Here is a 20,622-nt window from a genome sequence, read left to right on the forward strand (position 1 = left end):
GCAGTTCTCATCTGTACACTCATCTTTGGAAAGGAGTGAGTGAGGGACTTTTGGTGCATGCAGATATTTGGTTATGGTTAGAAAAGCAATACATACATACATACATAAATTAATAAATAAACGAGCCAGAAGGCAGAAGCTGAGTCCAACTTCAGTTTGACTGTGTGAAGTGCTTTCCTGATGTTTTTCTCTCTCTTATACCTCAGCAAAAGTTCTGGCAGATACTTCACACCGGTGCTAAATTTGTGGGCTCCTTTTTAGCCTCTCTTCCCCACCTTTCCAGGAATACAATTTGGGAGGCCTGACGTTAAAATAGTATTTCTGCCCTATGTACATACGCGGGGGTCCCCTTCAAGGGCTGGCTAACTCCTCGTTTTCTATCAAATAATCCTTCTTCATGTACTTGGTTCCCCTAACCAACCTCCATACTTCCAAGTAAGCCTCCCTTAGAGACCTTCTACTACCTTCTTCCGAGGAGCGAGCTGGGCTCAGGGGGCCCCCGCAGACCCGGGGAGCTCCTTGGGGGGAGCCCCCGGCCCCGAGCCCACTCCGGGGAGCCGGGCCACCCGCTCCCTCCCCTCTCCCTGACCCTCCACCCTCTCCCGCCCCAGGCAGCTCCTCCATTTCAAATGGCAGCTGGTCTCCACCCGGCGGCGGTTCCTCCCCCTCGGGCTGCGCCTCCAGGTCCTCGTAGTGGCTCTGCCTCCGGGTCTCCAGGAATTTGGCCACACAGTAAATCACGGAGCCCAAGGTGTTCACCACGACGCCGGCAATGAACAGGGAGGTGGGCTCCACGTCGTTGAAGGCCACCATCCCCACGGTGATGGTGGCGATGCTCTTCACCACGCCCACGAAGCTGGTGGTCACCGCCGAGTTGATGTAGGTGCAGTGCAGCGTGGTGAAGTTCATGGCGCAGCCGATCAGGATGCAGGCCACGAAGATGCAGACCATGGCCGGATCCTTCCAGCCGGGGAAAGCCCAGGCGTGGATGGAGTCGGTGCTGGCGAAGGAGAAGACGACCAGCAGCGGGGTGGCGGAGACGGCGATGACGTACTGCGCGGTGAGCGGCCCGTGCTCCGTGTCGGCGCTCGCCTTCTGGATGAGCACCAGGTAGGCGGCGTGCACCAGCACCGCCAGCACGCCCGCCACGTACCCGACGGGGTCGCCCGTCAGGTCGCCAGCGCCTGCACCAGCGCCGCCGGGCGCGGGCGGGAAGGAGAGAGAAGACAGCGAGTTGGCACGGGGGCGAGGCCACGGGGGCGCCCCGGGACAGGCAGAGATGGGATGGGGAGCTCCCCAGCTCTGCCCACCCAAGTGCCCGAGTGCCCCGCGGACGCGCCCTAGCCTCACCTACAAAACGGGACCGCCCGGCGCAGCCCCGGGTGCCGTGCGCTCCCGACAGGCGCCCTCCCCGGACTCCGCCGGCCTCGGTGCGCGCACCGCGGCCGTTGCGGTCACAGATGCTCTGGGCTAAGCGCCGTGGCCTCCCAGAGCTGGCACCCAGGTCAACTGATTTGTGGGTCCTCTCGCCCCCGCCCCGCGGGGCCCGAGAAGGGAGAGGGAGCCCCAGCCACAGTGGGCTCAGAACCTTGAGCCCACCGAGGCACAGGGCGGGGCGAAGGTCGCCCACCCCACCCCACAGTGGGGGCTTCCCGCTCCCGAGGCTCAACGACCGCCGGCTGACGCCCCCGGTGACCCCCGATGAGCCCCGGGAACCCCGGCTGGGCTCCCAGCCCTTCCATATCCCTGCCCCGCGTGACCCGAGGAAGTTCATGTCCCCCCCCCCTCCTTCCTCCCGGCTCAGTCCGGCGCGGGGACTCCAGCTCCCGCGTCCCCGTCCCTCCGGAAGGGAAGGAAAGGGCTGCCGGGGAGAAAGCAGGGGGGAGCGTACCGTGTACCCCGCCACTAGGTTGGGGGTCAGGACACTAGATGGGGGATCCCCGAGGGAGGAGCGAGGCTGCGCAGGGTCTCTCCGGAGAGTGTGCCGCCTAACCACCACTCCTCTCCGAGCCGTCCACCTGTCTGCCTCAGTGTCCCCCCCGTGGCGGCGCGGGGCGCGCTCACCTGCCAGGGCGGCGCCGCAGGTGGTGATGAGCACGGCGGCCAGCACCCCCGGCGAGGGCGCGCCGTTCTTGAGCACCAGGACGCCGATGAGCATGGTGACCAGGGGCAGGCAGCGCTTGAAGACCACGTACATGGGCAGGCTGAGGCCGCGCAGGGACCAGAGCGTGAGGCTGGACTGCAGGGTGGACAGCACGGCGACCCCCGCGAAGGCGCGCGCCAGGCGCAGGCCGAAGGGGGGCACGGCGATGAGCCCCAGGCGCCGCAGCAGCTCCAGGCTCAGCGCCGCGGTGGAGCTGGTCAGGCACTGCACCAGCGTCAGGAAGGAGAACTGGTAGCGGCTGATGAGGAACTTGAGCAGGATGTTGAGGGAGCCCGAGAACACCCCGTGCGCGATGGCCACCGAGATGCCCAGCACGCGGCCCCGGCACAGCTGCCGCATGGCGGCGGCGGCGGAGCTCCGGGCTCTGCGGGTTCCGCGCGGAGCGGAGCGCGGCGAGGGCGGCGAGGGCGCCGGCCCCTGGAGCGCGGGCTCGGCCGGGGAGGGCAGCTCCAGCCCGGCGTCCTCGCGGCTCCGCGGCTCCGCGCGCGACTGCCCCGCGGCTCCGGGGAGGCGGGGGTGGGTGGTTCCGAAAAGTGGCGGGGTGGGGGCACGGTCGCCGAGGAGCGGCGGGAGCGCCAGCGATCGCGGTTCGGAAGTCGGTGGAGGGCTGCGTCCCCCGCGGATACCCCGTCCAGGAAGCTGGGCGGCCGCCGCAGGCAAGGCGGAGCGAGCCTGCGCCCCTCGGACATCCAGCGCCCACGCGTGCCGCCTTCAGTCTCCGACAGTGGCCACGGTTTGCGGGGGTGGGGTGGGGAGGGGATCCCGGGCACTACGAAACCGCGATCGCTTTGGTCGCCACGAGGGACGGCGCCCCCCGCCCTGCCGCTCCAGTGCCGCCGCGGGTTTCCCACCCACGGTCTCTCCCAGCAGAAGCCGTCGGTGGTGACGCGCGGCTGAGCCCCTGGCATTCAAGACGCTAGTGCCCACGCCCCGACATCTAAAGGACCCCCCCTCCCGCTCCATCGGGGCGGGCTTCCACCCCAGCTGGCCTTTCCGGTGCCAGGCGTGGCGCCGTCCAGGGAAGGTGCTGGGATCCTGGGATCCGCTCTGGGGGGCTGGCTGGGGGCTGGCGGCCTCGCAGGCCTCACGTCCTGATTGGGGGGGGGTGACACACATGGAAGAGCAGAAGCAGCGTCTCTGGGTGAACCATCGCGACCAGTTCTGGGCGACCAGAGGGGTGAGGGCTCAGGGCGTGACGGGGCGGGTCCGGGCGGGACCCCGGGCTCTGCGTCCTGCGCGGGGGATGGGCTACTTTTTGGGGTTCCAGGCAGCCAGGGGCTGCCACGATAGGGAGGAGGACAAGAGCTGTGCGTTCCACCTCTCCAGGCCACGCGACACCCTGGCCCCTCAGGACTTGTGAACTCTGGGCTTGGAAAAATGGCCGGGAAGTAGAAGAGAATTGTATTGTTGTTTGCTTGTTTTTCGGGTGCAAGACTAAGGAGAGTCTGGTGTGAACTCACTTCCTTGGGAATGAACTCAACCGCTGCGTCCACTGCACACAATCCAGTTCCTTGTCGTGTGTGTCCAGAGCGCAGGGCTTGGGCGCGACCCCCAGAGCTCCGCCCCGGCCTCCCGGGCTCCCTCTCCGGGCCAGCGGAACCGCAGCCTCCTTCCTCCCAGTTACAGGGCCTTCACACTCAGGGTCTATTTCTTCCCCACTGCGATTTCACCTCTGTACTGAACAGCTCAGGTGTTGGGCTGCGATTGTTAATGCTTCAGCAGCAGGAAAAAAAAAAACCCACATAAAACAAAAGAACCCATCAGAAATGGCAGTCTCACTGCAGTCCTTCTGGGCCAGCTTTCACTTGCTGGGAGAGCTCTAGCTCAGGGGAGCATGCATACTAGGACCACTGCAGGTCTGTCCCCCATAGGTGGGCACTCAGAAAAAGGCGAACGATCCACTGCGCTGGCTTTCCAGGAGTAATAACACTGGACAGCATTGCTGGGAGACAGAGAGACAGCGAAAAAAAAAATGCTTCGGATTCCTCTGGGTGCTCTTGGGTTTTATGGCTTAACTTGTGGCTATTTAAGGAGCCGTGTTTCAAGTTTATTTCTTTAGGAAATAATGAAGTCTGAAGCAGCAGGTCCAATTATGGTTTGTGTCTGTTCAAAATTTAAACAGGTAAAATGGAAAATTCGTTTTCTGTAAGACCTCAAGAAACCATAGACTTCTGTTTCTAGGGACCATTCCAATTAAAGCCATTCATTTACAATAGAAGTCCTCCTAGGTGAATATCATGAAGACGTGGCTGTGCAGACCTCGTTTGGGAATGATTCATTTCTGCCAGCAATTATAATTGCTTCCATCCTAACGTTAGGAGGGAGGTTGGGGGTTGAGTCAGCTACCTTACCCTTCTCCATTTGGCAAAGACTGTTGAGCTTAATACTGGAATCTTTCAGTGGTATAAGATGCAGCAGATGTTCTCTTTTGCATAGTTATTAGGGCTTAATTTTTTTAAATCATCACATCTCCTATAAGCCTATAACTAGGTAAGTTCCTAGAGAAAACTGTGTGTGGAAGTGGATGGGGGGAATAATACTATCATTGGCAAGGTTAATTGAACAGGAATGTGGACCAGAGGCCAGATAGCTATTTGAACAACTGGTATCAGGCACAACAAAGTAGACACAAGCTCTTTATCTTTAGAAGCTACTCAATAACTATTAGTAGCATATGATCAATCTTTCAGTTTATTCATCCAGCAAACCCACAGAGCAGGTATTTTGCTAGGATGTCTGTTAGCCAGGGAGGTTTCAAGGAGGAGCACTCTGACCTTGAGCCTTACAGACAGAGGTAAGGTGGCTCATGCAGTCAAGGCAGCTATGAGATCTTGAAGCAGGAAACAGGAAACACCTATAGCACTTAAATCTGCTTGACAGGTAGGAGAGGTTTCCTGGAAAGAAATATATGGGATTTTTTTTGTCATTATGTATTTCTTTCTTTCTTTTATTGTCTGAACTCTGGGCCTGGGCAATGTCCTTGAGCTCTTCAGCTTAAGGTTATCACCCTACCCCTTGAGCCACAACACCACTTCCTATCATGTTTATTGATTTGTTTTTGGTAGCGTTAGGGCTTGAACTCAAGGCTTGAAGGTTTTGTTCTACCACTTGAGTCATGCCCCTAGCCATCTTTAGTTTGTTCTTAGTCTTATGCTATGGCCACTCAACCCTCGGACTGTGACCTAACTCCGTCCATGGGATAGCTGAGGCTAGAGTGCTTCACCATGCACAGAATTATGAATTATTTTTAATCAGCATATATTAAATTGTACATAGTAAAGGGTTTCATCATATTTTCACACGTTCTTTTTTTTTTTTTGACTGTCATGAGGCTTGAACTCTGAACCTGGGCGCTGTCCCAGAGTTCTTCAGCTCTAGGCTAGTACTGTACCATTTTGAGCCACAGCACCAGTTTTGGTTTTCTGGTGGTTAGTTGGAGATAAGAGTCTCACAGATTTTCATGCCCAGGGTTGGCTTTGGACCTGGATCCTCAGATCTCAGCCTCCTGGTAGCTAGGATTTTAGGCGTGTGATAGCACGCATGTCTTAATTGCTAAGTTTTGAGGGAATTTGTTATACTGAAGTAACTAATACATCTATCAATAGCAACATATTTTCTGTTAGGGGTGTGTGTGTGTGTGTGTGTGTGTGTGTGTGTGTGTCTGTCTGTCTGTCCTTGGAATGATATTCAGGGCTTGGGGGCTATCTCTGAGCTTTTGTGCTTAAGGCTAGCACTCTACCACTTTGAGACACAGCTCCACTTTTGTCTTTTTCTTTTTTGGTGGTTAACTAAAGAGTCTCCTGGTTCTTCCTGCCTGGGCTGGTTTTGAACTGTGATCCTCAGACTGCATTGGAAATGGGTCAGAAAGGGATGGCATTTAGGGCAGTAGCTTCACCTAAACTGGCAACAAGTGAAAAAGCATGTGTGGAGGAGGGAGATGAATTTGGCTGGAATAAAATGAGTGTGTGGTTTAAGGGGACCTAGGTAGAGAAGGCAGGAAGTATTCAGTATAAGTAAGAAACTGCTAAGAGTTCATTTTTGAAAGTGAAATTATTGCTAAGCTGTAGGTTGAGAAGTGCCAAGGAGGAAAAGGGCAGCTGGCTTTCAGCCTGTCTCTTGGCAGTGATGGCTCCAGCATGTCAGCTTTTTAGAGTCCACTCCCTCGGGATGACCAGTCCGCAGTTTTACTTCTTAACTTTCTCAGTGAGCCAATTTCTGCATCCTTAAAGGAGGCCCTGAGGTAGGACTAAAGGTTTGGATTCTGATATCCAGGCTTCATATCCAGTTTCATTATTTCCTGGCTACTGTGACTCTGAGACCTTTGGCTTCCTTGTCTGGCAAGTAGGTGGGGTGGCCTTGTAGAGATGAAAAGGTCAGCACATGTGAGGTGTCTCACACTAGATCCCCAACAGAGATGGGTGGCTATGAGCAGCCTTTCCCTTGGATCATATTCTGTCATTGCAGATACATGGGCAGCGTGGAAGATGGACAGGAATAGAGCTAAGAGCCAGCAGTCAGGAGATCAAGGCTGGCTTTCAAACATGAAAGGCATGTCCAGTCGCTGAGCCTTTAGTCTCCAAGAGCTCAAGAATCCACACATTGTCTTTTAAGGGAGAATCCTGCAGTATTCATTCTACTTTATCTATACACACTAGGTCCAACTGCATAATTGGCCACCAATACTGTGTCATATGAAGACTTCAAGAATCTGAGCTATACATCTCTGATACCCTTAAAATATTGAATCAAAAGAGATGGGGAAGTTATTTTTGCTTTGTTTTGAGCCCAATCTTGTCTGGAGCTCACAAACTTTCTGCTTCCTTCTCCTCCAGAATTCTGGGATTACCGGTATATACCACTGTGCTCTGTGAGATACTAATTCTTAAATCACAAGTTTTGTTTCAAAAGACACATGATGAATCATTTTGTTAATATCATCTTATTTCAAAAAGAAAAAAAAAGAAATAAAGAATTCCACTTCACTGTAAATATAATGTGGGTTAGGCATTTTTAAAGGCCTATTAAAACTCGTCCTTTACAGAGAACACCCACTGTGGATCCTCTTCATGAAGGGAAGAAGCAGAGAGAAGCACCATGAAGTATACCATGTGCCACTCAAGTGATAAGGTCGAGCACCTGTTAGTTACCATCCACTAATATTAAGCAGTATCAACTTTAAAATCAATTAGTATTGTTGGTATAAGAAAAAGAGCTGTGCCTTCCTCCTTGAGACCTTTCATTCATTTTACAAATGTTTATCAAGCATCGACCTCGGTGTGCCAGGCCTGGTGGCAGGACACCATCCAAGATCTCAAGCTGATGGCACTGAAATGAAGAGACCATCCCATTTATGAAGGTAGAGACCTTAGAGGGAACTGGTGGCTCCCACTGGCAGCAACTTTCTAGAGCTTTGAGGGATGCACACTGGAGTCCTCTCCTGGCTCTACACTGCTGTCCTGTAGGTTGTCCTAACCTTTTCTTAAGCATGAAAGACATGTGCAAATATATCAGAGTATACAAACATGAACTTATTTTTCTCTCATTATTACAAGTATATTTTGTTTTTTTAAAAACTCTCAAAAATTTAAGGGCCAGGCAAGGTTTTTAGGTTGAACTCAGGGCCTCATGCTTACTTGGCATTTATGCGCAAGGATGGGTGCTCGACCACTCAGGTTACACAGCCAGTCTTTGAGCAAATGCTTTTTTGTCTGTTTGGTTTTTAGCAAGTTCTTCATTCACAGCATTCCACAGTGTTTTTTGTTTTGTTTTTCCTCAGACAGGGACTTGAACTTGTCCTACCTCAGCCTCCTAAGTGCTAGAATTACATAACCCTTGGCTTCTTCCATGTACTTAGAATATATACTTCCTTCCTGGAAGGAACTGTATTCAACTATTCAGGCACATAGTACATGTTCAATAAATAATGAACAACTAAATCTAAGTTACAGCCCATATATGAACTATAGCTATATTATTCTAATATATAGTATTGTTTTTATGTACACACTTTAAAAAGAATGTGATATCACAAGTAATCAAGAGATGCTATTTATTTTGATTTTGATCAGTAGCAGTGATTCTATTTTACATTAAAATGACAAACTGAAATGAAATATATTACTATTCATATAGTCTACTGATTTCCCATATTTTAATTCATTTTATAGTACATTTTAATAGACATAAGACAAACCATAACACCAATTATTATTATTAAGTTTTTAAGAAATATGGCTTATGTGCCAGGATGATAGAGCCCCAAAATTTTATCAGCTGCCTCAAAACTGAGTGTAAAGTTTGAAAAATTAGGAATCTGAATAGCCCATAAATGTGTAATGTCTGTTTTCAATAGCTAATTTATTTGTTGAGAAGTAGCTCTTCAGAAACAGCTTGTTTCTGAGCAGGGTTGAGCCCCTCAGGCAGAAACAGCGAGACATGCAGGATCATATATCTTTATTGTTTCATCCCAGGAACAGTCGGCTACCTACAAGACACAAAGGAAGAACAAAAATACACTTAGCTGTATGGAAATTCAAGGCTGGCAGTGAAAGCCCAAGTCATTTAGTGTGTGATAGTATCTCACCCACTAGTAAGCATATACTTGTATTTATATTGTGATATGTGTTTACTATGAGGGATTATGGGATTGAAATCAGGGTCTCACACTTGCTCAGCTTGCTTGCTATCAACAGGCACTCTACCATCTGAGCGAAGCTTGCAGCCTTACGTTGTTGCTAGTTACGTTGTTGCTAGTTGTTTGGAGGTAATGTCTCACGGACCTTTCTGTCTACACTGGGAACTTCAGTCTCTTTATCTCAGTATCCTGCGTAGCTCTGAGGTTGATTACAGGTGTGAAATACTAGCACCTGGCTAGACATATTTTTTAGTAGGAAAAACACAGGGACCTGTTTTTAATAAAAAGCCATTGGTGATTATTTTCAATGAACTAAAATCATCAGCAAGGACTCCCTTCCCCTCAGAAAAGCTACCTAATTCTATACCTTCTGAGGCAAATATTAAAAATATACATTCCTAGAATGCGGACTAAGACCTTTTTGCTCAATGGACAGTTTGAAGTGGTATTTACAGAGGGAAGAGAGAAACACAGAATCATGAACATAATAATGAGTATCAGAAAATGTAAGCTAGGGGACAGGAGAAGATCAAGCAAACCCTCCCCTTCACAAACAACTCTTTGGTGGCTGAGTGTGGAGAATGCTGCTGAGACTTCACAGAATGAAATCATCCAATCCTGGGGGCTGGGGTCAGACTCCACAGTGCCTGGCATTCACTCTGTGGGGGTGGGATACATAAGGCCATACAGTATGAAGCCAAATGAAAGGACCTCTAGGATATAGAAACAAAAGCCATATAATGAGTGATTGTTGTCCTTAATGTACTATGTTATCTCTCTTCTCTGGTTGTCCCTTGGCTATCTCATATTGTTACAGTATTTCACTCTGTTATCTGATATATTGCATATATGCGTATTTGGTTATTTGAAATTGGATAGGAAAGGGGGGAAAACAAGATGAGGGTGGGGGTGGGGGGAGGGAAATGGGAACCAAGACATGAGAAAGGGTATCAATGTATGTGAAGTAATGCACCTTCTATCTGGTGAATATAATGTAACCCTTCTATTAATTACAATAAAATATATGAAAAAAAAGTGCTGCTGGGCCCATGTGGCTCACGACTGTAATGAGGAGGCAGAGATCAGGACTATAGTTTGAGACCAACCAGGCAGAACAATTTATTGGACTCCAGCTCCAAAATAACCAGCAAAAAGCAAACATTGAAAAAAAAACTTGCTAAAATAAAATACATTCAGAAGAAGACAAAAGCTATGTTAGGAAAATAATCTATTTTACAAGGTGAGGGCCATCACCCTTTAGCTTGTCAAGGAAGAATCCTCTCCAGCACTCACCCTGCTTCCTCGTGGCCACCTTCAAAGCAGTACCCAGGGTAGACATGAGGCCACACCTACCTTTGTTCTTTCTCATTTCTGTCCCTCCATGTTTGCCTATTACCTCATGGCTACACAACTGCAGAACACTGAAAACAGCAAAACTATCACCTCGCGTCTTCAGTGGGATGTTGGTGTTGTCTGAGGATCCTCCTGAAGAACTGACACCAGGCTGGGAGTTTGGCCTAGTGGTAGAGCACTTGCCTAGCATGCATGAAGATCTGGGTTTGATTCTTCAGTACCACGCACATAGAAAAAAGCCAGAAGTGGTGCTGTGGCTCAGGTGGTAAAGTTCTAGCCTTGAGAAAGCCCAAGAACAGTGCTCAGGCCCTGAGCTCAAGCCCAGGACTGCCCCTCCCACAAAAAAATGTGTTAAAAAAAAACTGACACCGTACCTTTTAGTTCAGTGCCCTGAGGCTATGGACCAATTCTACATCTATCAGAAATTCATGTCAGCATTTAGTGATTACCTTTGTGTATCTGAGCTCTGATTCCTTTAAGCTAGCCCTAAAATCTTATATGAGTTACATGAATGACACATGCTCACACCCTTTCAATGACAGGTATATCACTTTAACACAGTCACACATATAAGGATAGTGAGATCAGGCATGGGGATATAGAGTAGTGCGGTCATGCATAGGGCTACAGGTTAATTTGTCTTAACAGGGTAGCCATCACTTCCATGGAACAGAATAACCCTTACTTTTTAATATAGCACAGTAAGACAGAAGGGATATTCTATTATAAGAGCAAACATTGTAGAATGGGGGAAGAGTAGATAATCATACTAAAAAGAGAGGGTAGAATAATTGTTAACATTTTGCATGAAATTAAAAGCAATGAGATATACAGCTATCAAGTTCAATTTTCTGGTTGAGATACATGCCTTCATTTTAAAACAGTCAGTGCCCAAGGAATGATGTTATGAAAAAATATACAATGTCTTTCTTCACTATTATTTTTTAAATCTTAGACCTGAATAGGCCCACAGATCCTATTTAGCCACAGTGTCATAGAGGCAGAGGTGTTCAGGGGCTTTTGTTGTTGATTAAAATGAATTTAAGCTCAGGATTGAAACATTCTTAAGGCAGACTTCCCTTCCTCTATACGGAAAAGATATTAATAAGCCATTAGTTCAATGGAAAGCACCATGTGCTATATTCTGCCATTTCACCTTAGTAAGTGAAGTTTCAGGCTTAGTAGGCTCATATGGAGTACAAGAGAGAAATGGGGAGGAATCAGAAAGAGGAAGCCCAGTGGCAATGACATCTCTCTACTCAAAAGGCTGAAATGGGAATCACTGAGGTCAGGCAACACAGTGAGACAACAAAAGAAAACACCCAAAGGAACAAGGGACATATGGCAGCTCACACCTGAAATCCTAGCTGCTGAGGTGGAAGTCAGGAGGGTCACAGTTTGGGGCCATCATAACAAAAAGTTTGAGCATGGTGGCGCATGACTGTGAACCCAGATATAATGGACTATCAAGACGTGGGCCAGCTCCAAGCAAAATGTATAAGGTCTTACCTGAAACAAAGCTAAAGAAAACAGTGCTGCAGGTGTGACTCAAATGGCAGAGCACCTGCCCAGCAAGTACAAGACTATGAGTTAAAACCAATTCCACGAATTCTCTTTCTCTCTCCCTCTCCTCCCTCCCTGTCAGTCACGGGGTTTGAACTCGGTCCAGGAACAGCCCCTGAGCCACTTGTACTCAAAGCCAGTACTCTACTTGGGCCACAGTGCCACTTCGGGCTTGGCTTTTTCTGCATAGTTAATTGGAGATAAGAGTCTCATGGACTTTCCTTCCCAGGCTGGCTTTGAACAGTGATCCTCAGATTTCAGCCTCCTTAGTAGCTAGGATTACAGGCATGAGCCACCAGTGCCTGGCTGGGCCCATTCTTTCGCAGCATGGTGTGGGCACAGTCTATTTCAGCACAGATGCAGTGCCATGATGCTTCCAGATGCTTCACAGAACAGGAGAATTCTCACAGGCCAAGTACTGAGCAAGCCATTCCACAGATGATCTCCAGAGCTTTAATGAACCAATGCTCACAGTAAGGAAGCCCTGCTGGAAGCTCACCACTGATGAAGCAGATAAAATACGTTCGAAGACACTTCACTACTAATGCTCCTAGAATTGCAGCTTTTTGAAACCAAAACATCATAATGAAAATGCCAGACTTCAGATACATGGTATACTGAGATTCATTTATGTTCTTTAGCTTTATCAATTCCCTTCACTTTATTAAAATATTTACACAAGCAGTGGATAAGGTAGTTCACCTCAAATGATGATTTGAGCTGTTAATTTATCAGTCCATTCCAGCTGTCCCATTGTGAGATTTACTTTATTGGCAACTTTTCTATTTCTTGTTTAGAATTATATTTTTTTCTTGCAATTTTGTGGGAAACTGCTCTTGCCTTGGGAAGGGTGCTCAATGAACTGTAATTATCTCCTTTGGGGAGAATGAGTAAGATAGGAAGACACAGAGATTAGGGAGAATGATTTTTAAAATTATCACTAACAATTAAATCTAAAATTTGAAAAACCAGCCATTCATTATGTGTGATCAAGTGATCTGCTTGGTTTTCAGGCACAATGCTTCCATAGCCTAGAGGAGGCAAAGGCCTGAGAAGATTCCAGAGCAGGCGACACTCGTGGCAGTGGCTGGAATGTCATACATAATGGGAGAGTCCTGGCAAGGGTGGCCTATGTGGTGCAGAGGGCAGATGCAGGCCAACCCCATCTACCACTGAGCACAAGGCTGCGACCCCCAGCTACACCTTCGATAGTCCAGGGTTCAGGGACAGCATCAAGCACTTGTCATAAAAACACACAATTACAAGCATCAAAGAGGAAAGAGCTGAGATACTGAAGGTCTGTGGCACATGGTCTCTGCAACTCCAGGGCTAGTCTGTTACAGATGCAGAAAACATCATCTGAGATAACAGGTGAACAGAACATACAACAGTGCTAGCCTACTCCTAAAGTCCAATTTTGTAGATGCATATTGGAATATTTTGAGTATTTTTTATCCTCTAATAATCTAAGAACTAATATCTGTGAGGAAATTGATTTAGACATAAATCCTAGGATGCTTGACCCTAAAAAACTCCTATTAATTTTTTTTTTGGTAATGGGGTTTGAACTCAGGGCCTCAATAATAATTCTTAAAGATTGTGTTTACCAAGCATTTGGGGAGGCCCCAAAGGTAAATTCATACTTGTAATATAATCATAACTTTGCAAGACAGCCATTCACAACAGTTGGGCATGTTAGTACAAACCTGTAACCCCATGTATATGAAAGGCAAAGATGGGTGATTGCAGTTCAAGTCTCACCTATGCAAAAACATAGCACACCCCTATTTCAAGAAGAGCAAACTGGATGTGGAGGCACATACCTGTAATCTTAGCTAGGCAGGAGGCAAAGGTGCGAAGATTGCTGTAAGAGGCCTGCATGGGCAAAAAGTGTAAGCTAGACTCTATTGAAAAGTAAGCTAAATAAAACGGCTGGGGTACTGCTCAATTGGCAGAGCACTTGTCTTACAAGCACAACATCTAATTTCAAACCTGAGTACCACAACCTCTACCAGGTACCCCCCTCAAAAAAAAAAAATCCAGATAGATAGATATATGGAAGTTGAGGTTTAAGACTAGTCCCCACACAAAGCTGTGAAATTTCCCTTCTCAATCAATAGCTAAGTGCACTGATGCAGGCCTGTGATCTCAGCTACACAGCAGGCTAAAACCGAGAGGACTAAACCAACCCGGGCAAAAAAAGTTTAAAAGACTTCATCTCAACAGAGAAAGTTGAGTATGGTAATACATACCTGTCATCCCAGCCACAGTGGGAAGTGCAAATAGGAGGATTATCATCTAGGGCAGCCTGAACAAAGATTACACCTTAGAAGTAACTGAGCAACAATGGCTCCAGGTCTGGCTTGGAAAAAATGGACAAGCAGATACTGCTTGAAAGGAGTGGGTAAGATTTCGAAGGCAATCCATGGAAAGCTGGCATTGGTCTGGATGGATGCCTAGATGCATTACTGATTGAGCTGTACATTTAAAATAGCTGCAGTTTTCAATACGTGTGTGTGTGTGTGTGTGTGTGTGTGTGTGTGTGTGTGTGTGTGTATCAAAGGGTATTTTTTTTTGTCTTTTTTGTTAAAGCACTGAGAGGGAAAAAAAACCCAAAAACCAGTTTTTAGATCTAAGGGTAATCTTCTAAATGTAATTTCCCAAACTCCAACTGAAAAAAATAGTGAAGTTGTATTAGATGAGAGGAGGTGATATCTTGAAATGAACTGATAACGTCTGCTTTAGAGAGAAGTATGGTGGTTCAAGCCTGTGATTCTAGCTATATGGAAGGTAGAGACTGGGGAGGGACCTCATGAAGGTCCCTCCATCCTGAGTGTGGTGGTACACCCCTGTCCATACCAGTGACAGGAGAAGCATCATGGCTGCCAGGGCAGTAAGTGCCTGTCATCCTTGTGACATGGACGAGCACCAAACAGGATTATCACAGTCCAGGCTTGCCAAGGGACAAAGTGAGGCATCCTCTCAATAATAACCAAACACGTAAGGGGCTAGAGAAGTGGCTCAACTAGCAGAGCATCTTTCTAGCAAGTGTAAGAGCCCAAGTTCCATCCCCAGTACCACCAAAACAACAAACCATTAAAGAGAGAATTAATGATACCCAAAAAGAATGTATAAGATATGTGAACCTGTCCTTAGCTTACATATACTGCACTAAGAACTCAATGCACACTCAGAAGAGCAGGACATGCACTAAAGGGCACAAAGTCAAGAATTCTCAAGATAAATTAATACAGAAAAAAAAGATTCTAATTATATAAGCAGGTAGAGAGCAAGCCTGGTATCACAAGTCTAGGAGCAGAAAAGGGCTATCCAATTTAGAACTAAGGATAACAGAAAAAAGAGAAAATGCTAGGGCTGCATGAGTCATGATCTCATAGGAAAAAAAATCAAAGAAAATTTTTCAGTGAAAGATAACTTCATCTCGGTTAACAAGAGAGGGCGTACAGTATTTCTCAGCCACTGTCCTTAAAGAATGGCTCCAGAGGGCTTGTTTGTCAAGTCTTAGACCTTAAAAGACAAGATCTTACATTCTGTCAAGAAGAAAGGCAGTATAAGAATGCCTTTGGACCTGTTTTTTTTTCCCCCTGACTTCTAAGAAGGAAGAAGCTAAAAAGAACAGGATTAATAAAAACAAGGAGTCAGACAAATCTTTTCTAAGACTGAGACTATATTATGACAGAGAGCCCTAAGATAAGTTCTAAAGCAGACAGAATAGTAGTAAGAGGTCAGAGAAAGAAAGATTTTATCAGAGAATAAAATATAAACAAAGGGTAAAATTAACTTGCAATCAGTAAATCTGTACAATGTTATAAAAATAAAGAATAAATAAGACACATCAAAATTAAATGAAGCCATCAATTACATCAACTAAAGTTATAATGGTAGATCCTAGGACAGCATTCTTCGTAATTACTGAAGAGCAGGTATCCCTGTCCGGGTCTCTGGATTCTGCTTGGTCTCCTAATTGGCTTTGCCATATCAAGTATAGTGTGTAGCTTCCAGGTCTAGCCTCTCAAGATGCCATGTGACAGCATTGGCCCTGGCTCGCTTACATGAGCAGAAGGGTCAAGTAAGGCTGAGGTTCACACAAGGGATTCACCAACAAGAAGGCTGAGGTGTAAATGAGGTCCATCAAGACCACCAAGCCCGAGTTAAGCTGCTAAAGGACAGGAACCATGTGAGGGAAAGGGCGGTCCAGGTGAGACCAACAGAAGAATTGCCAGGCCCAAATTTCTAACAGGGAATTGTGAGCAAATGAGACATGTTCTGACTAAGCCATTAAGCCATGGAAAACTGATATTAGATAATAATTGGACTCAGAACACCTCTTTTTTTTACTCAAAATCCAGACAGGTGTGGTGGCATGTATGTAATATCAGCTCCTAGAAGGCTGAGACAGGAGAACTATGAGTTCAAGGTGACCCTGGATTGAGTAAGAAAACCCTGTCTCAAAATGAAGAGCAAGTTCAAAATCCAATAGGTCATGAAGTCTTAACATAGAAAGCCTCTCAAAGTTCCTTATATATTTAGCTTTTTAACTGTCTTTTAATGAGGGGTGTTTAACTCGTTACACTCAGTATAATTGTTGACATGGATGGATTTTTTTTCCTCCCTGGCACCAGGGTCTGGATTCATGCCTTGTGCTTGCTAAGCAGGTGATCTGCAGCTTGAGCCATGTTCCATGTCTTATTGCTTTAGTTATTTTTCAGGTAAGGTATTACATTTTTGCCCAGGCTAGCTTGGACCACAATCCCCCATGCAGCCAGGATGACAGGTAGGCATCACCATCCGACTGAGATGGGTTTTGCTAACTCTTTGCCCAGGCTGGGCTCAAATTGTCATCCTTCTGAAATCTGCCATCCCGATACCTGCTATTACAGCTGGGCATCTGAAAAGAGAGGAAAAACCTTACTTTTTTCCTTTCTAATCTAAATTATTTCTATTACTTTTTCTTGTCTAATTCATCCCGCTAGGACTAACACTAGGTTAAATACATCTGTCTGTTATTATTGACTGTAATGCCAATGATGACTGTGCGATACTCTTATTGTCACATAAAGGTGATGTGCAGAGGGGTTATAGTTATGGAAGTCAGGTTCTTTTTGGACAATGTCACCCCTGCCTTTGTTCTCTCCCAGTTTTTCCCTCCCATGCCCACTCTCAAGTTACATAGTGCCGGGTGTGTAGCACTGCTGCAGTTGTTCACCTTTTCTCCCCCATTTCTGGGCCCCCTTTCCTTTCCCCTTCACAAGGAGAGATAAGCAAACAAACAAGACAAAAGAAAACAAAAGCAACAACAAAGAAAAACTCCATTTCTTGGAGTTCATTTTGGCAGTGTTTTATATGACCAGAGGCTCAAAGCACCGAGCTCTGTGTTCCTGCCCTTAGAGTCTCCTCCTTTGGTTTCATTGTGCAAATGCCTTAACTCCTGTATAATTTATCATATCCTGCTATATTTTAGATCTAATTCCACAAAAGAGAGAAAATATGTGTTGTCTGTCTCTCTGAGCTTGACTTACCTCACAATATGATTTGGCTGTGGGATTTTTATGTCTAGTTTTTATTATGTTGAAAAAATTATTTTTGTCATTCTATTTTATCACCATGACTCCCTTACTAGTTATGTGTCTTTTACTAAAACTTCTTGAAGGTTATCTCAGGATTTATAATATACATGCTGAATTTATCACAATCTACCCTCAAATAATACTGTTTCACTTTAAATGTACCAGTGAGAATTTCACCATGATATACTGCCAATTCCCCACTTCCCTTGTTCCATTCTTGCCACACATTTTAGTTTTGCATACAAACTCTCCCCTGAGAAGAACAAGCCATATCTAATTAGACAATCTGTTTGAATGTCTAACAGGAGATAACTCAAACACAGCTCTTAATTGTTCCTGTCCCTGCTTCCTCCTCTTGGACAATCTCACTAAATCAAACCAGTGCCCAACTTGTCCTCACATCCCAGGGGTAAAATCTCATCCACTGTTTTTTTCTTAGCCCATTTCCAATCCATCAGTATTTCTTCTGCTATCATTGAAATGTTATTAGGTTGAACTATAAAAAGTTCCATCAATTTAATTCAGTACAACCTAACATATCTTGAATCTTTCCATCTCTCCATCTCCAGGACTCAAATTCACCAGGATTACTTTAAAAGACTCCAAGCTAATCTGTGAGCCTCCATCCCTATCTAAAAGCTATTCTCCTATAACCACCAGTATGGTCTTTTCAGCACAAATCATATCCGATCATATCTGTTATTCTAAGCATCCAATGGGTTTATAATGCAATTACTGCTAGACTCAAATGCAGAATAGTATACAAAGCCCCACATAGTTTGGTCTCTATTTCCTATCACCGTCCCTCTGTCATTCCACGGTTTGGCCGTAATGGCCTTCTTAATCATACCGAACCATTTTTCCTCTCATGACCTGCTATTTGCTATTCCTGCTTGCTTTTTCTCTAGATAAAGATAGAGTGACAAGGTAGTATCTAGAAGTCAGGAGGAGACTTCACCAGAATGTGAACTTGATCTGGTGAACGTGAACCAGACCTTGATCTGGAATATCCAGCCTCCAGAACTGTGAAATAAAAATGTTGTTGTTTAAGCCAGGCATTCTGTGTTGTTTTGTTATGATAGCTTAAGCAGATTAGTACAGAAACCTATCCAATTCAGCTTGTAACAACAACACTCAATTTTTTAAATAACAAGTAAAACAATATATATTTTTAAGATTCTACTGTAGAATACCAGAAGTCAGGAAAGTAGACATTTTTGTATTTGTAAGTGCTAGCTCTGCTTCTCTAGTGCAGGTTCTGTGTGTACTGTTACCCTGTCCAATGGTCCACTTTTTCTTGTTATCATGCATACCTGTTCAACATATAGATGTCCAGGGCAGGTGAAATGCCTGCCCTGATCATGAGCTTTTAAGTCACAAGACCCTTCTCCTTCTCAGAATTGTCACTCTTACCTGATCACATTTGTGAGATGATCTGACTTCACACTGGACCAAACGCTTAATGAAGGCAAGGCCACATTTTTATTTATTTATTTATTTATTATTTTTTTGCCAGTCCCAGGCTTGGACTCAGGGCCTGAGCACTGTCCTTGGACTTTCTCAAGGCTTAAAGCTCTACCGCTTGAGCCACAGCACCATTCCTGGCTTTTTTCTATGCATGCAGTACTGAGGAATCAAACCTGGGTCTTTGTGCCTGCTAGGCAAGCACTCTACCACTAGGCCAAACTCCCAGCCCCAAGGCCACATTTATTTTATTTCATCTTAATTTATTTTTTGCTAGTCCTGGGGCTTGAACTCAGGGCCTGAGCTCTCTCCTTGGGCTTTCTCAAGGATAGCACTCTACCACTTGAGCCACAGCACCACTTCTGGTTTTTCTCTGTATGTGGTACCGAGGAATTGAACCTGGGTCTTTGTGCATGCTGGTTATGCACTCTACCACTAGGCCAAAGTTCTGGCCTAGTGGCCACGTTTATTTTTATCCCACCAGGAATTCCCAGTATCTACAAGGTCTAGACTATCAGAACATTTATTGAAAGAATTAATGCATAAGAATGAATATCTTATTTCTGGGATCTCATAACTTCAAAATTATATTCATTCTGAATGAATTCAGAGGAGATTTTTGGCCCATTTGAATGAGCATTATGCTGCAGCGCCTCCTGCTTATTTACTCCTCCAAGACCCCAAGTGGAATTTACTGTTCCACTCCTAGTTATACTCAACAGCCACCACTGCCCTAGTGCACACAGAATCTGTTATCCAACAAGAAGAGACAGATGGCAGTCACTAGGCTACAGACTACATATATTGCCTTGCAATACAATCTCTGTCAAAGGATAGGTATCATTGATTCATAACTCCTCTGCTCACAAGGTTCCAATAAGGTGAGTCTACGGAGGGTTTAGAAGCCATCTGAGTGAGAAACCCCCACAATGGAGGAGCCACAGGCGCTACCTCAGTCCAGTCTGGATTTCATAGTGCACAGCTTATGAATACTTAATGTAGATTTCTATAGGACCTTTTGTTTGGTACTGTCAGGTACTGAAGAGTGTATTACAGCTTTTTTAAAAAAACAAGGACAGAAAATAGGTACACTCATCGAATTAAAACTTATCAATAATAGATGCATTTCTCAGAAAAAGGAGCTAGTTCATTCAAAGCTCATTATTTATGTGGAAGATGATTCTATTGCACTTTCTTCTTTTTATATGCTATAAAGTCATTTTCAATTATTTTAATGATAATGAGAATCTTCTAATATCTAGTGAGGCTATTTTAAATTTATTATATTTAAACTTGTCATAAATTCTGAAAAGGAATGAAAACCTATGTATGTATTGAGTTTTAAGTATATAATGTACAATGGAACTTTTGTTTAATTTCCAAAATCAGTCGTAAGCTTATTGCCTTAATCACACTCTAGAATTTCCATGTATTATTTTGTACTTCAAGGAAAATGTTGATTTTACTACACCATCTGTGGTATAAAGTACCTTAGCATTCAATATATTACAGTATTTTTGACATGAATTTATAATTTCTGAACCTGAAATTGCTTTTTAAAAAACAAAAGAATGTATACAGCATAAAAATTTATATGGTCAGAAATATAAACATAACTACATAGACAGAAATATATGATGGGATATATACTCTATAAACACGTTTTATTACATAAACTGATATGTATCTATGATATACAAACCCTCAGCTTAATTTTAATTATGTTCTAAAATCTATGTTCCAGAAATTGGATATAGAGAATCCCCCTTTTTGTTAAAGATAACATTTGAAATATGATGTAAAAATCAATATTAATAAAAACCTTTTTAAAAAGTTCACATGGAAAAAAATTATAC

At 45.2% G+C, this 20,622-nt stretch overlaps 2 protein-coding genes across 2 annotated transcripts in view; both read right to left on the reverse strand.

The window, feature by feature from the left end:
- Nucleotides 1–333: 333 nt before the first annotated feature.
- Nucleotides 334–2,503, reverse strand: Slc35d3 (solute carrier family 35 member D3). The gene is made up of 2 exons (XM_090337642.1): nt 2,065–2,503; nt 334–1,184 (listed from the first exon to the last, which is right to left on the reverse strand). Exons 1-2 carry the CDS (start codon nt 2,501–2,503, stop codon nt 352–354), a joined length of 1,272 nt encoding a protein of 423 aa, XP_090193768.1. The 3' UTR covers nt 334–351.
- Nucleotides 2,504–8,222: 5,719 nt separating this feature from the next.
- Pex7 (peroxisomal biogenesis factor 7) overlaps nt 8,223–20,622 on the reverse strand; it is a 60,338-nt gene continuing 47,938 nt past the window's right edge. The window contains exon 10 of the mRNA XM_090338058.1: nt 8,223–8,648. Within this exon, the coding sequence (XP_090194184.1) occupies nt 8,580–8,648 (69 nt within the window). The 3' untranslated portion in view covers nt 8,223–8,579. The remainder of the gene's footprint in view (nt 8,649–20,622) is intronic.

This window comes from Megascapheus bottae, chromosome 8, assembly GCF_031878675.1.
Source record: "Megascapheus bottae isolate mThoBot1 chromosome 8, mThoBot2.hap1, whole genome shotgun sequence".
NCBI lineage: Eukaryota > Metazoa > Chordata > Mammalia > Rodentia > Geomyidae > Megascapheus > Megascapheus bottae.